This window comes from Solea solea, chromosome 5, assembly GCF_958295425.1.
Source record: "Solea solea chromosome 5, fSolSol10.1, whole genome shotgun sequence".
NCBI classification, from domain to species: Eukaryota; Metazoa; Chordata; class Actinopteri; order Pleuronectiformes; family Soleidae; genus Solea; species Solea solea.
Genome location: NC_081138.1, coordinates 11,578,384 through 11,594,250, shown reverse-complemented (window position 1 = coordinate 11,594,250; position 15,867 = coordinate 11,578,384). Strand labels below are relative to the sequence as shown.

Here is a 15,867-nt window from a genome sequence, read left to right as displayed (position 1 = left end):
TGTGTGTCTAAATAAAATAAATAAAATGTACTGCATTGTGTGGTCATTAACAAAGAATAATTTAACTGGAATTTTCTTATTCCAAATATAATATTTTAAAATGTAATATATTCATATTTTTAATAAAACTAGAATTTTAAGTGTATTTGACTTATAATATTAAGTTTTGACTACTGTACTTTTAAGTAGACTCCACTATACTTACTTAAACCATTTAAGTGTATGTAACTTAAAAATGTTAAATTCTGATTATGTACATTTTAGTTGACTGCACTTGAACAGATTATTTTTTTTGTCTACTGTCAATAACTCAAACCATTTAAGGGAATCACTTGACACAAATGGTTTAAGTACAATCAACTTATCTGGGTTCACAGTTGAGGAGGTACTAATGGAAAATGACGTGCCTGATACCAATCTGAGTAGAGCCGAGTAGTGCTGGAACTGTATACTGGAAAAGCAAAAAAGTAGAGCATCAAGTTGCAGCTGTGGGTCAGAAATTTAACTGAAAGTTAACCCAAAAAGGCTCACTATCCCTCTCAAAATGTCTTGTCCAGGGGGTTAGGGTTAGGTAACTCTCAGGTAGAGCTGGCTCCCATGGGACAAGGGCCTTCTGCAGCGACCCAGGTTTGATCCTTTCCCCCTTCATGCTTCTCTTTTTTACATACATCATTTTTAACTATGGGACAAAAGACATTGCTAGTGTGTTATTTGTTCTGTAAGCAAATTCTGATGTTGTGATATAAATTCTACTGGACTTTTAGATAAAGATCAAACCCATCAGAAACTTGCATCTGTATGTATTGCACACACACACACACACACATACACACAGCCTGCTTGCATTTTGATCTAATGCTTTAGGAAGGGCATAAATATGAAGTGCTGAAATCTCTCTGACACATCCTTCAGTAGGTGTGCTTGGTGACGCTAACATACTCTTTTTCCTGCGTGAAGTCCCTCACTTGTTCCCTCCCCCTCTCCCTGTGCCTGGGTGATGAGGGTGCAGCTAGCAAGTATTAGGGGCTGCTTTGAACAAAAAGCTTCAATATGAAAAGGAATGGGATATTAGGCACCATGAAGGGATCCTGGAGCCACAGCTATCCCTCCCTTCAAGCTGTCATATAATTAGATAAAAGTAGGTGCACTGCGGTGAGTTCATCCCCGTTGAGAATTTCCTGGGACCCGCAGGTCAGTCTGCGGATAGAGCAGTGGGGAGAATGCAAGTTGCTTCCACCTTCATGTCAAGGTCACATCACCTCACAACAGGGAGGGAAATAAAACAGGAAAACTATATGGGGATAATTTGATGATAAAGGGTAAGATAAAAAAAGATTAGATATGTCTGTAAGGTGAAGGACACAGTGACTACTTTTATATGCAGATACATTTTTAGAACCTAAGACAACATGAATGGTGTCTAATAAAGACGGTATAGCTCATTAATATTTCTGGTTTACATACAGCTGTTGTAAATCCATCTCAGTAATATCCATCTCCAACTTGAAAAGTGCTGTCCACTTCAGTCTGTGAACAAGAACTTAACTTTTAGTCCATTCATACATTTCAAATACACTGATACTTAATATACTCCCAAAGGCCAAGTAATATACATGTTTCAATCATCCAGCCATTATCTTGGGCATATGACAATGTCAATGTCAAACCTCAGTCTGGATGTCTGTGGACTGGGATAAGAAGTTGTATTCCCTGAGGAAAACTTAAGCAGACAAGGGAAGAACATGAAAACGCTAAATTCAAATTTAGATCCAATTCTACACTCAACAAAAATACAAACACTTTTTGCTCCCATTTCCATAAAATATGTTAGATTCCCTACATGTAAATAAAAGTCTTATTTCTCTCAAATTTGGGTCACAAATTTGTTCAAATCTGTATAAGTGAACATATCAACTTTACTACAAAAATCAGTCTGGTATCACCATAATTTTCCTCATGCAGTTTGACAGAATTAGAATTAGTAATTTTGCACATACACCAATTAGTGACAGTAAATTCATCCTTTGCATTTAACCCAACCTTATTACACACCAGCAGTGATCACATACAAGCCAGACACAGGAGCAGTGGACAGCACTTACTGTATATGCACCCAGGGAGCAATGGGAGATTGGTGTAATGGTGAGGCTGAGTTTTGAGAAGGCTAATATATTACCAACATCATACGTGTTGAATGAGAGTGTACTTATGTTCAAACATTACTACTGTCATTAGTAAAGCTATTCTGTCGTTATAATTCAGCAGAGCCACAGTTTTGTTTAGAAACAACCACTAAAAACAAGCAGGCAAAGAATTTGAGAAAACAAACTATAACACTGAATTTTATCAGGCAGTCAGTCCATAACATATTTAAAGGACACACAGAGATGTTCACACTTCATTCATAGTGAGGACCCTCATATTTCACATAATTACCCTAACCTTTACCATTACAGTTAAGTGCCTAACCCCAACCTTTAACCTAACCTAAACCCAATCCTAACCCTAACCCTGAAACCAGGTCTTCACCCCCAAAAAGCCCTTTGAAGATGTGAGGACCAGCCAAAATGTCCTCACTCTGTATGGTTCATATGATTTTTGATCCTCACAATACCACAAATACAAGAACACACACACACACACACACAGACCAGTAATACTACTATAGCAATTACATCTATATAATTGTATTTATATAATGTCAAATTTAAACACAGGCACCAGCAGAAAATTTGGGGAAGCTTAGCCTTTCTTAGTCTATAGTACCCGCCGCCAATGAGTGGATGCCTTGCTAAGGGGCACCACAACCTTTGACCATTCCTGGGATTTGAACCAGCAACCCTGACCATGGAGTTCCTCCTTTGCATAGAGTTGAACTGGATATTGGTTGTGACTTAGAATACTGGTGTTATGTTGAGGAGTTAATGGAGTGTGCTCTTTACGTGACCCAAATCACATTTCAAATATTGCCAAGTGTTATCTGAAAGTAGTGGAGTATTAGTTGTCTTATTGTTCCAGCCTCCATGGCATGGATTCTTTGTGTCTTATCAACCTCTGCTAACACTACAATATGATTTTATTCATGAAAGTCAGTGGTGGGTGGTGTGGTAAGGCAGTGTAAATGAGCAATATTCCGTTAAAAATGTCTTGATGTGTAATCTCTCACACCTTGACTGCTGTTCTTTCAGAGTAATGTCGATGTCGATGTAATAACTGAAATCTTTATCTAGAAATCTCAAAATATAAATGTTCTTTGCCTCAAGTTAGACATTCTGTGTAGTTCAATCAATCTCTGTGTCTGACATGCTTTAATAAGCGTAGGTGCACATTTTCCACTTTAAAATCTGTTGCCTCTAGCTGACCCACTTTTCACAAACTATGTGAGATACTGACAGGCGAACCCAATCAGCAGACAACATTCTCAAGCTTTTAGAAACACAGGGAATTCAGACCTGTGGGTGATTTGTTTTCTTTGTATTAGTGTTATAAAAACCTGGAAAGTCAGTAAGTAATCTAAAAAAAACTGCCTTAAATTATATATTTTTTTTCAATAAGTTTATATGTGAACTTCAGCAATAACAAATACAAAAAAGTACAAGAAAGGATATTAACACTCTTATCTATATGTGAGGGTGCTTAGCTTGACTATGTGGGAGGCTGAAGCTGTGAGTGATGGGCCAACATACAGTATGTAAGTTTACCCTAATTGGTATAACTGCTTCACTAGAAATCAGATCCAAATCCTCAGAGCCCGTAAAGTGATCTTAGTCCCTGGTGTCCCTTTAATTATCATGTTGTAGGTGTTGGTTTCTTTCTCTCATGATTGAAAGAATCTTATAAGTACATTTCTATCAAGAGGGACAAGTGAATGAAAAATAATTATTTAGCAGATTGTACAAATGATGTGTTATTAAGTCTTTATTGAGTCTTTGGTGCTTGGACTCAGCAGAGGAAAAACTGACATCAAAGACACATGGCTTCGAACAGCAACAAGGTAAATTCCCAGCTGGAGTCCAGGCACTGTTGGTGATGATAGTGTTTGATGATTTGAAGGATGGAGAAGGTTGGATCTGATGATACTGGGGAGACTGGGCAGTAAGAAGGAGGTGGAGGGCGCCGTTAAATACATAATAATAATAATAATAATAATAATGATAGCAATAATAATGTGGGAAATACATTTCCATGTATGTCTGGCTGGTTTTATTAGCACATATCAAATATTTGCCTTGTATTGATTCTGGTGTTGGTCTTCAAATGTTAACGAGTTAATATGTAGCTTTAAAGTGGCAATTTGCATGCAAATTGACCTGTACTTCAGTAAGCAAGACATGTATGTAGTTTTGACATTCTTAAAGGTCAGAGCTGTTAAAGAATTGACCAATGATGTCTGTTTATTGTCCTCTAGACCTCCTTTACCTGTCTATGTGGCCCACAAGATGAAATTATGATTTATTTCTACATTTGTCTAGGAAAGAAATAAACAAACAGCAAAGGTATTAGATTTTCCTCGAGATCCTAATGACTCAGGTCATGACTGCCAGTGGTAAAAAATTGACATAAACACATTGAGTTGTGTATGTGGGGCCCATTTCTTGATGGATGGTCAACACAGTATAGGAGAGGTGCTCTAATGGCGCTTTTCCAATATACAGTTCTATCACTACTCAGCTCGACTCTGCTCAGTTTGGTATCAGGCATGTCATTTTCCGTTAGTACCTCCTCAACATGAGTTGGGTCGTCATAGCATGTTTTATACGTGTCACAGTTAGTTTATTTTGGCTGTACCAAATCATTAGAATCACTTTCAGCAGTGGTGTCACTAAATACACCATCATCCTCTGTTGAGATTTTAGAAATTTCCTTGCAAACTTGAAGTATCAGCTCAGCTGAAAGAGGGATAAATGCAAATACTAGAAGTTGAAAGAGATAGAAGGAGATGTAATTTAAAGATGTTGTTAGAGGGCCACATAATTTCATCTCAGTCAGTGGCTCACCCAGCTTTGTTTGCAAAGATATCAGAAATATATATCTCTTTTATGTCTGCTTCACCACATAATGTGAATTCCTCTTCAAAGTCCAATGTAATTATTTGTACTGAGTTTCTGACTCACTCCCTTTTGTAAAACAAGTTGTTTTTTGCCAACAAAAACATTAAGCAACTACTGGAAAGTTGAAACAAAAGGAAGAGGGTTTGTCTTTATATTTGACTTTATAAAGATACAGACTCAATTCAGCTTTGTGGGAATTTCATAAAAGCCTTAGTCAAACTGTTGAATGCACTTTGCACTGAATAAGGGCCAGGACTTTAATTTCCTACATCACAGTCATGCTCTGGTTGGAAAGCTTCAGTGCCAGGGTGCATAAGTTCACATCACGCTTATTATAAGACAGCATAAAAAAATCCACAACCTGTTCTCTTGAGTGTGTATGCAGCGTTTTAAATTTACCTGTGAAAATCGAAGTATCAATTTTCAATTCTAAAACATAGTGAAAAGGCTTCAGTTTTCACAACAGTACTGTATTCACTAGATCTTTAAGTGACATTATTTAAATTAGAGTAACCAAACTCCAGCCGAGCACAGGTCATGCTATATTTTTATTATTTTTAAGTACACAAGAAACCTACAGTAATGTGATGAATGTGACAGAATGTAATTCATTACTTTCCACCTGTGATTATTTGGTCGTTGAAGCCACTGGGCTTCCTCCCCATGGAGGAGTCACAAAATGTTGCTGGGTAGAAATATGTGACATCCAGACTACTCTGCTATACCTGTTGGCACTGCGACCTGACCTTGGATATGAGGTCAAAATGGATGAATGAATGGACAACTTTTCTCACACTGTCCTTTCCTGGTATCTGACACATGCATATTTTTAATCTATTTTTGCTTCTGTTTTGCAAAGCGTGATGTGACATTAAAATTTAGGAGCTCATATGCAACGGATGAAAACAAAGTACACCTGTTATAACATGAAATTGAATCATTTTTATTTTAAGAAAATAATTGAAATGGTTCACTGTAAAAACATTATATATAATATACAATATTGTATATAATGCTAAACAATAAGGACACCATACAAGCGCTGAGTCTGGTAGTGAACATAAATCATTTCTTAATGTATTATTTAATTTCAAGGCAATCTCAGAAAGAGTTTTATGGGCTGCACTAAATGTACGAGGTGTTTTAGATACATCTAAGCCTGAATTAAATAAGACAAAGATGAACATGAGAATTCCTTCTGAACAACTACTTAATCATAAATATATGTATCTTTCAGCACTAATCTTAAATGGAATATGTAATGAAGCTCTGCCTTTTATTATTATGTTATTATTATGTTAGCATTAAATTACTAAATTATATAAAATATTTACAAGGGAATATGGTAGAATAAAGAATGCTCTAATAGACTTGAATTAGGTCTCCATGTAGATTTCGCTGTCTGTTTTTTTTTTTTCTCCACTGATGCCAAAGGCTTGCTCACTGCGTGAATGGTTGGGTTTTCTCGTATTTCTGTAATATTGCAATTGTAATATTGTGAATTTGATTTGATTTCAAATTTTATGAACTTCAACAAAAAATAAAACATCATCAGTAAAAACTAGTGCGGTCTTAAACCAAATCTGTGAAGTGTGTTGTATGATAACATACATAACATTGTATTCAGACATTTGTGGGCAGTGGTTATGTCAAGTCTTCCCGTAGATTTAAAGAGACTGAAAAAAGCAGCTGGTGGCTCCGGCTGCAGAATGTGTGTAATAGTAACTAAGACGGATGCTTCACTTTATCATTTGAAGGCTCTGTAGCAAAAGCAGACTCCACAGATACTTGCGTTATAGATTTTTGAGGATGATTGACAAAATCATTTTTTGTTTAGTTTAGTCTGTTGCGCTTAAGCCACTGTTTTAGAACAGCTACAAAAAAAATGTGCCCGAGCATCTTTTATTGCTGTGGCCATTGGAAAGATTTCACCTGTTGCCAACTGTCTAGCACTTTACATTGAATAATTTACATGCTATGAATTGACAATGAATTTTCCCATCTTCTCTACTGTTATTTAATGCTTTTCAGTTTCTGGTTCAGTGTGATACGAGTATCTTTGTTGTCTTGTTTTGTATGTACCTTGCTTCTTCTTCTAAGAAAACTGATAATACTTTAGTTGAAGTTATAATGCTCTGTTTCAAGGTAGACAGTTTAGGTAGTTAATCAATGTTTGGTTTCCAGGTCAAAGCCCCCATTGGTATTGGTGTTAAAGTTTTTTTTTCCCCTAAGATAGAGGCTGGGGTGATTGGATGTAGTGTATGTTTAGTGAATGTAACTGTAGGATCAGTCCTACAATCACCAGCAGGCACTGAGCCCTTTACACTGAATCAGGGTTAAGTTGGAAACTTAAAGTAGATGACCTATTTTCTGAAGAGGGACAAGGAAATCAATAACAAACATGAGCATGTAGGGAACTTCCGGTAGATTATATTTGTCAGACAAGGTTTGTTCTTTGTATAGCTGTCTTGTCTATTGTCAAATCAATATCAAGGTTTTGCTGTTTTCATCTCTCCAGGTAGTGCAAAAACTCGAGATGTGGCACAGAGTGAGAAGACAAAGCATGTTTTTGTAAGGCCTTAGAATTTTAAAAGGTTTTTAATGCCCATGACCAAATCCCTGATCACCCATTATAAACGTTTTACAACAGATGTAACTTAAATTCGACATTATCAGGAAAATTAGCCTGTTTGTCTTTATTCCAGGAATCCAATATGTTTGAGCACCTGGTCAGCAGACTGTTGCTCAATATGTAAAGCAATGATTAACATTCTGTTTACAGGATCTGAGTCTATGTTCGCCAGTATAACTGTCAAAAGACTGTCAATGAAGTGGATGAATGTCTGCACTTTCACACCAGAGCTGTTTGGTCCGCTTTAAACAGGCCACAGTTTGTTTCCTCTGACAGTCTGCTCTGTTTGGGCAGGTGTGAAAGCTCATCCAAACTCTGGCGCAGACCAAACAAGGTAGCTCTGGTCTGCCTGAAAACGTGGGTCTCGGTTTGCTTGCAAGTGAACCCTGGCTTCTAAAATTCAGCATACTTTCCCTCTGTTCTTAATAGTACATTTTCTAATTTATATTGATCACTTATTGGTTTCCCTTACTGTTGTATTGTGTATTTTACGTCTGCTAACTTATTGTTTTTTTTATTCTTTGTTTTTATGTGAAACACTATGAGTACCTTGCAGATATTGTAAAGTGCTATATGAATAATCATTGATTGATTGATTGATTGATTGATTGATGCAGTTCACTTACACTGCAAACAGACTATGTAGTGAACCATAGAGAGGAAGTGAGGGTAGCTCGCTGCCTCGTCTGCTGCTCATACTGGGCAGCTTTTTGTGAAAAACCAATTAGGTTTGAACACCAAAGTAAAAACAGAAACCCCAAGACTGCATACATTTGGTGTTGCTCTGTTTGTTTTTGTGGTGAACAAGCCAGCTGAGGGGGATTTATTTTCGGACATAACTAATCGATGAGCCAGGTTTTCTTCTTCCTCATACATTTTTCCTTCCTGGTCGTGAGACGTGAAAGTGAACCAAACCAAATGAAGATGGCAAATTTTTCCCCGCAGACTATCCTGGTGTGAAAGTACTCTGGGCCGGCGCATTACTTTTTTTCTTATTCATGGTTTTAATTTGACAAAAAAATAGATTGAAATGCACGTTGAAACCCAAGATTAGGTGATAAGTATATTTTGATGGATGAGTTGGACTAGATTTCAGTTACAAGTTCCAGGACTAATCCACTGTGCTTCTATTAAAAATCTTCGTTCTTTTCACAGCTGGTTTTATGTACTCACATGTTGCACTTGGGCTTTAAGTAAAATCCTGGTTGATGAGTCTTTTGTGAGCTCTCTTCCGACATCAAAGGATTACATTTGTAGCCTAGCTTTGTAGGGTTTTATCCAGGGATTGTAAACAGCTGGGATATGACTATGTAATTGGGATGAACATTAGAACAGAATTTGTATTAATGAAATATGAAATATATGAAATATAAGGGTATATCATTTATTATAAAACGGAACTATCCAGTGAAAATATGACTCGTCTGCAGCCCTGAAGACAATGCCGCATTTTCAGAGTGCAGTAACAGGGGCAGGTTCGGTCTGCTGTAGGCTGCAGCACTTTGGATGGAGGCTAGAGTAGTAGTTCCTTGTTTCCATGGTAACCCAGCAAGTGTGTGAGTGAAAAGGAGGGAGCCACAGTGAAGATGCTGGAGGTGAGTTTATGATGTAAAATGACCAAGTAATATTCCTTCATGCATAACTGAGCTGGCATAGTGGCATCATAGTGGCAAATATCTTTACTGAAACCCTGCTGGATTTTATTTTGGCTTCCACCTTGGCATGTGGCCCTACATGTTATTAAGTTTTCTTCTAAAATAATAGAGGTTGAAGGCTGCCAATGGCATATTGAAGGTGGGAGACTGGCTTGTCAGATGAGGACGTCTTTACTTTTTTTTTTCCTTCCTCATTATTTTAGAAAAAGGAAGAGCTTTGATCTGTTAGCAAACCCTCCAGAGAGTTAAGTGCTCATTTGATGAATAATATATTTATCTTACAGTAGCTTCAGAATCTCCAAAGATCTGCTTAGAACTTATATTATCCCCTGTGACTTTCATAAAAGTAAAACAATATATCTGTTTTTCATGGATTTCTGGCATATTCAACATTGACAGTAAACCTCTGACCTGCTAACTCCAACACGGTTTGCACCTGAAATTTAAATGTCTGGGTGCATTAACTACAGTAATCCAGATTACTGACAGCCAGGGCAAAGGTAGCCATGCACTCTAGGGAACCACTTTTGTGAGGATTTTCCATCCTGTGTGAACCCATTTAAACTTGTTACAAATTTTGGTGGTATTTGTAAATGGGCCTTCCCCTTTAAGGAGTAAAATTCAGATATCAGACTGCCATATCTGTTTGAGAGATGGGAGCCTGTAGGTTATTGATAACAGGGAGTTAATCAGGGTGGGATCAGCAGCTATCATCCATTAGCCACATCCACCTCACATTATCACAGCTCAGTTACTTCCTCTGTCCCCAGTGTCAATGTGTGTGCGTTTCACTCTTTGTGCCGGTGTTCTGTAACAAACCTTTGAACTATTCTGGAGGGACTGCACTTTTCATTTAAGTTATTTAAAAAAAAAAATATATATATATATATATATATATATATATATGTATATATATATATATATATATATATATATTTATAATTTGTGACATTGTTTTTAGCCTTTAGTTTGACAGGATGGATGAATATAAAAGGGGGAGAGAGTTGTAAACATGCAGAAAAGGGACTGCAGCAGTCAGCCTCAGCCCGAGGGGGCGCCAGCTCTATAGGTAAGCTGTTCCTTGCCTATTCCGTGCAAGGTCTTTTTGGCCTTGATCCCAGTGCAAATCAAGTCTTTGCTTAGGTCTGATCCAAGAAACAGTAACCTTTACATATTTGTTGGTTAAAGCAACACTTATAGTCACCTGAGAAAACAAACAAACACAATTTGTGTTGGTGTTGCCTTAACATAACTTTATTTTTTTAAGTAGATTTATTATTTGTATTATTATTTTTAATTCTGCAATATAATATGGTGCCATATTATATTGCCATATTTGTACAGAAGCCTAGAATGGGCGAATCAAAAGGCTCTATAGGGAGTGCCTTTCTTGTGAAGGCCACTGTAGTTTCTCACATACACTCAGACCATAATGCAAAGTTTAATTTTGCATTGTCTTTTAACCTAGTATTTTGTAGGGTACCTATTCAAATCCATCGGTTGATTCTCTTGCTGATTATTATGAGAAAACAAACAAAATGAGACAGATAATAATCCAATCACATGAGGATGCTCCTGTGTCTGTATCGCAGGCAATGTGTCCCCATCAATTACAGGCTTGTATAAATTAAGAGATCTAACATCCATGGCAAATACATAAATCATATTAAAAATTAAAAGAGGTAATTAGAGGTAACATGTTATTAAGAGCTATCTATCTTTTGAGGATGAGCAAGGCACAGCCATTTAGAGTCTCCAATTGATCTAAATAAATGTCTGAAGACTGTGGAAGGTCGAAATACCTGATGATCCCATGAGACTGCTGAATGGTAAATGGTCTGTAGCTCTTTTTCTAGTCTTGATGAACACTCAAAGCACAATTTACACTTTCACTATTTAAACAGTATACACATCCCCTTCTTTATCGCACATTTATCACAAGCTGATGGTTGACCAGCCAGCAGCAAGAATTAAGTGTTTTGCCCAAGGAGAAGATAGAAGCCAGGGATTGAATCTTTCAACCCCTCCAGTTGAAAGACAACATGTTGTAACTATTGAGACACAGCTGCCCACAGATTTACACAGAAAGACACTTGGTCAAACCAGGATTTACCTGGAGACCTTCTTTCCATGAGGTGACAGCACCAAACAACATATAACACAGTGTCTAGTTGAGTTAGTTTGCTGACATGCTATTTTAAAGGCAATTGATCTATTTTTCCAGAATCTTCTGGCAAAAAAAATGATGCTCAGATTTGAATTTTAGATAAAACGTTTCCATATTTAGCCTCAAGTTAAGCAAATTAAGACAGAAATTAAGGTCAGTGGTTATTGCTGTGTTCTCCTGGAGCAAAACAAATTGCTGGTGTGGCTAATAATGAAATTGTTGGTATTATCAGTGCCATCAGTGGATGTTAACTTGTTTATTACAGAAGATAGAGTGGTGAGAACTCTATCAGTAATCAGAAATAAACAATATGGTAAATAGTGTGTAGTGGTACAGAATCTGAGGGCTTAAGTGTTGAGGCAGCAGTGTGTCAGTGAATCAAATCCCCATAGTCCAGAACTGTTATAAAATTGATTCAACAATTCTCTTCCTACAAATCAATAGAAATGTATTTTCCTTACTGTATAAAAGGCCTACCTTTTGTAGTGGGTTGCCTACAAGGCTCTTCGTGAGAAACGTATATTTGTTTTCATGCCAGAAGCCAAAACATGCTTATATAAGCCTTTATTTAAACCACTGATATAGAAATCTTGACATTACAGTACTTTGCTTTCAGATCACATTAAAAGAAAATTATGAAATATGTGATATGCTGTTTGTTAATGGAGGGATGCTATGTGAGCTGGGAGGGAACCTTTTAAATATTGGTACAGATCTGGTAAATGGAGTAGATTTTGAATTGTTTGCATCACTTTCATCTTAAGACATTTTTATGGTGTTTGTTCTTCTTTGGTGCAGACCCAGATAGTATTCAGGAGGCTTTGGAAGAAATTGCTAAATGTGATGCTGTTTGGTAGAGGTTCAGATTTAATTACACAGCAATTTAAGATAGCTTGTGAGAAACCATTGAATTTGTAATTCACTAATTATCCTAGGATTTTTGAGAAACAATGAAATTGGAAGATGTGGACTATTGTCTTAACTGTATCTCCACTTTTGTTGAAGGACCTAATCTTGGTTGGTCAGTGCGTTTACATGCATGTTAAAAGTACAACTGTACTTTTACTTACTTTTATAATAATTTGGTTTTCTTAATTTCATGTAAACACATTAGTCTGACTAAAATTGAGCTAGTCTTAGTCAGACTAACATCTGGATAATACGATTCATAGCCTTTACTATGGTTGGGACTAAAGTTGGACTTGGCGTTCTGCGCATGCACCAAAATTTCCTTCAGAAAGTAGGAGACAACGTATCATATAATGGTGGCCTCTTACTTGTCTTCCTTGACAACACAGCAACCAGCCATGCTCAATCTAATTTGTATCATGATTAACATGTACAGCAGGTAAAAAACATACAGAACCACAGCACGATCCATCTCACCATCTATCTTGCCGTTAGCTGTTTGTTTTTCTGTGACGTAAAGGTCAACGGGTAACTGATTCGATATGCACCAGCATATAGAGAGATACAGCGCCTCCTACAGTGGTGGAGTCAGATGTACATGGCCAATACATCGATTTTCTCCTCTGCATGTACTGTATATTTGAGAGAAAAAGAGATTAAAATCATTCTCATCATCTGATTTCCTGATATTGATAGTCTCTATAGTCTGCAGTACTTCAAAACTAAATCAATGGGGAAGGTTGAATGGATAACTGGGACTGTGCTGTATGCTCATCATTTCTATTATGTAGCAGGGATTCTCCTGGGTCTTACCTCAGCAGTCAGTATCACTCTGCACTGACAATAAACAACTGTCAAATGTTAGCTAGTGGCTTCTTTTGTGATTGTAATCCAGGATTTGGCAGGCTTCAAGAAGGAGTTAGTGATCGAGTCTAAATCGTATGTTGACTTGGCAGCACTAACTGCAGCTTTGCACTTGTCTAAGAGTCTAAATGACATACAAGGGATTTGAGCCCCATATACTGTATGCCTGGCTATTGACCAGACTCCTGTCTTTTGTTTAAATGGAGCTGTTAAACCCTGGAAAACAGGGTAACTTGTATTTTATTTAATGATATATATTGTTGTATCATCACCTGCCATGCCCTTGACCCCCTACAGTTTGCTTACCGGGAAAAGGTGGGAGTGGAAGATGCCATCATCTTCCTGCAACATCGATCTCTCTCTCACCTGGACAGAGGCAGCGGTGCTGTGAGAATTACATTCTTGGATTTCTCCAGCGCCTTCAACACCATCCAGCCTCTGCTCCTGAGGGACAAGCTGTCCGGGATGGGAGTGGGTTCACACCTAGTTGCCTGGATAAGTGACTACCTGACCGGCCGACCCCAGTATGTGAGACTGGGGGAATGCAGGTCTGACATGGTGGTCAGCAACACGGGGGCGCCGCAGGGGACTGTGCTCTCTCCTGTCTTGTTTACCCTGTACACGTCTGACTTTCAGCACAACTCAGAGCTCTGCCATGTGCAGAAATTTGCGGACGACACAGCCATTGTTGGCTGTATCAAGAGCGGAAACGAGGATGAGTACAGGGAGCTCATCCAGGACTTCGTCAAATGGTGTGACAACAATCATCTGCTCCTAAACACCACCAAGACCAGGGAGATAGTTGTGGATTTCCGGAGATCCAGGGTGCACCCAGAACCAGTTCTTATCAAGGGGGACTGTGTGGAGGTGGTGCACACCTACAAATACCTGGGAGTACAGCTGGATGACAGGCTGGACTGGACCACCAACACAGATGCTCTGTGCAGGAAAGGACAGAGTCGCCTGTACTTCCTTAGAAGGCTGGCATCCTTCAACGTCTGCAGGAAGCTGCTACAGACCTTCTACCAGTCTGTGGTAGCGAGTGCCCTCCTGTACACAGTGGTGTGCTGGGGGGGCAGCCTAAAGAAGAAGGACGCTTCACGCCTGGACAAACTAATAAGGAAGGCAGGCTCTGTTGTAGGCACAGAACTGGACAGTCTGACATCGATAGCTGAGCGACGCACACTCAACAGGCTCCTGTCCAGCATAGACAATCCACACCATCCACTACACAGCACCATACACAGACAGAGGAGCAGCTTCAGTGACAGACTGCTGTCAATGTCCTGCTCCACAGAAAGACTGAGGAGATCATTCCTCCCCCATGCCATCAGACTCTTCAACCTGCATCATACATGACACATACACGCAAGCACACATGTACATCTCATTCTACAACGCCTTTATATTTTTTATATATTTTTTCTTTTTTCCTTTTTATACATATGTTTCAGTTTATATTTAGACTGTACATAGAGCTGCATGCCTCTTATGTTTCTATCGTGTAACATATTCTGGAGCTGCTGAACTGTGAATTTCTCTGTGAGATGAATAAAGTATCTATCTATCTATCTATCTATCTATCTATCTATCTATCTATTATAAAATTGCTTGTTGTGCTTTGAGTTTGTACATTTCTTTTGATGACAACCTATTAGTGATGTGCGGATGGGGTATTTGTATGACCCATACCCACCCTACCTTTTATAAAAGCCAAATCTGACCCAACCCCACACATATTTTATACCATATTAGTCTAATTTCTGCAAAAAATACAACATATTCCTTCCTTCTAGCTTTTTGTTACTGTCTTGGAATTTTTCTTGGACATTCATTATAAATCAAAACCTTGGAATAACTGACCCAAATAGTAACATTTTATTTATTGAATGATTTCAGAAGAGGGCAATAATAAAAAAAAAATTAGGCTTGGTATTTATACACTGAGAGTACTTTTTAAAGACCAAATTAAAATGATGATTGAGGAATGCTTGTGTTTAAGCATTGCTTGTCTTTTCAGTTCACATATTTCATAGAAATCCAGATTTAACTCGGAATAAGGACTTTATAAAGTTCTTAAATTTCCTCCTGAATATTTTTATGTTTCATAAATTACTTAAAAACTGCTTCTGTCAAAAAAGGGAAATTCATTAATATTCCCCGCTCTTAATCAAAAGTTTGAAAGAAAAACATTCCCATCTGCTGATAAGCAGACACCAGCAGCTTGTCTTTTAAAGTTAACTGAAGAGCTGCTGTTACATCACAGCCTTATTTAGCACCATCTTAGCTTTTAAGTTAGAGCACAGAACATTAAGTACAGTTTTGTTGCTGCTTTTGCTCATGCGAGGCAACAAATACCCACACTCATTCAGTAGCACTGCTGGGGAGTGATGAAACTTGCTTTTTAGACATAAATGAGCAGCTTGGTGTACAATCAGCAGGCTGTGTAGATGGAGTAGTCGTCTGGATTTGTTGTAGGAAAGAGACCAAAGTACTTCAAAAGTTCATCTGGGGGCGAATATAGCTGATGTTGTAATGTTTTGCAGCATCATTTACATATGAAAATGCTATTCCTAGGCTAGATTCAGT

At 37.9% G+C, this 15,867-nt stretch overlaps 1 protein-coding gene across 1 annotated transcript in view; it reads left to right on the top strand.

Moving 5' to 3' along the window:
- LOC131459865 (uncharacterized) overlaps nucleotides 1-15,328 on the top strand; it is a 76,412-nt gene extending 61,084 nt beyond the window's left edge. The window contains exons 16-17 of the mRNA XM_058630001.1: nucleotides 13,576-14,103; nucleotides 15,299-15,328. Coding sequence (XP_058485984.1) covers nucleotides 13,576-14,103; nucleotides 15,299-15,328 — 558 coding nt within the window. The remainder of the gene's footprint in view (nucleotides 1-13,575; nucleotides 14,104-15,298) is intronic.
- The last annotated feature ends 539 nt before the right edge of the window (nucleotides 15,329-15,867 follow it).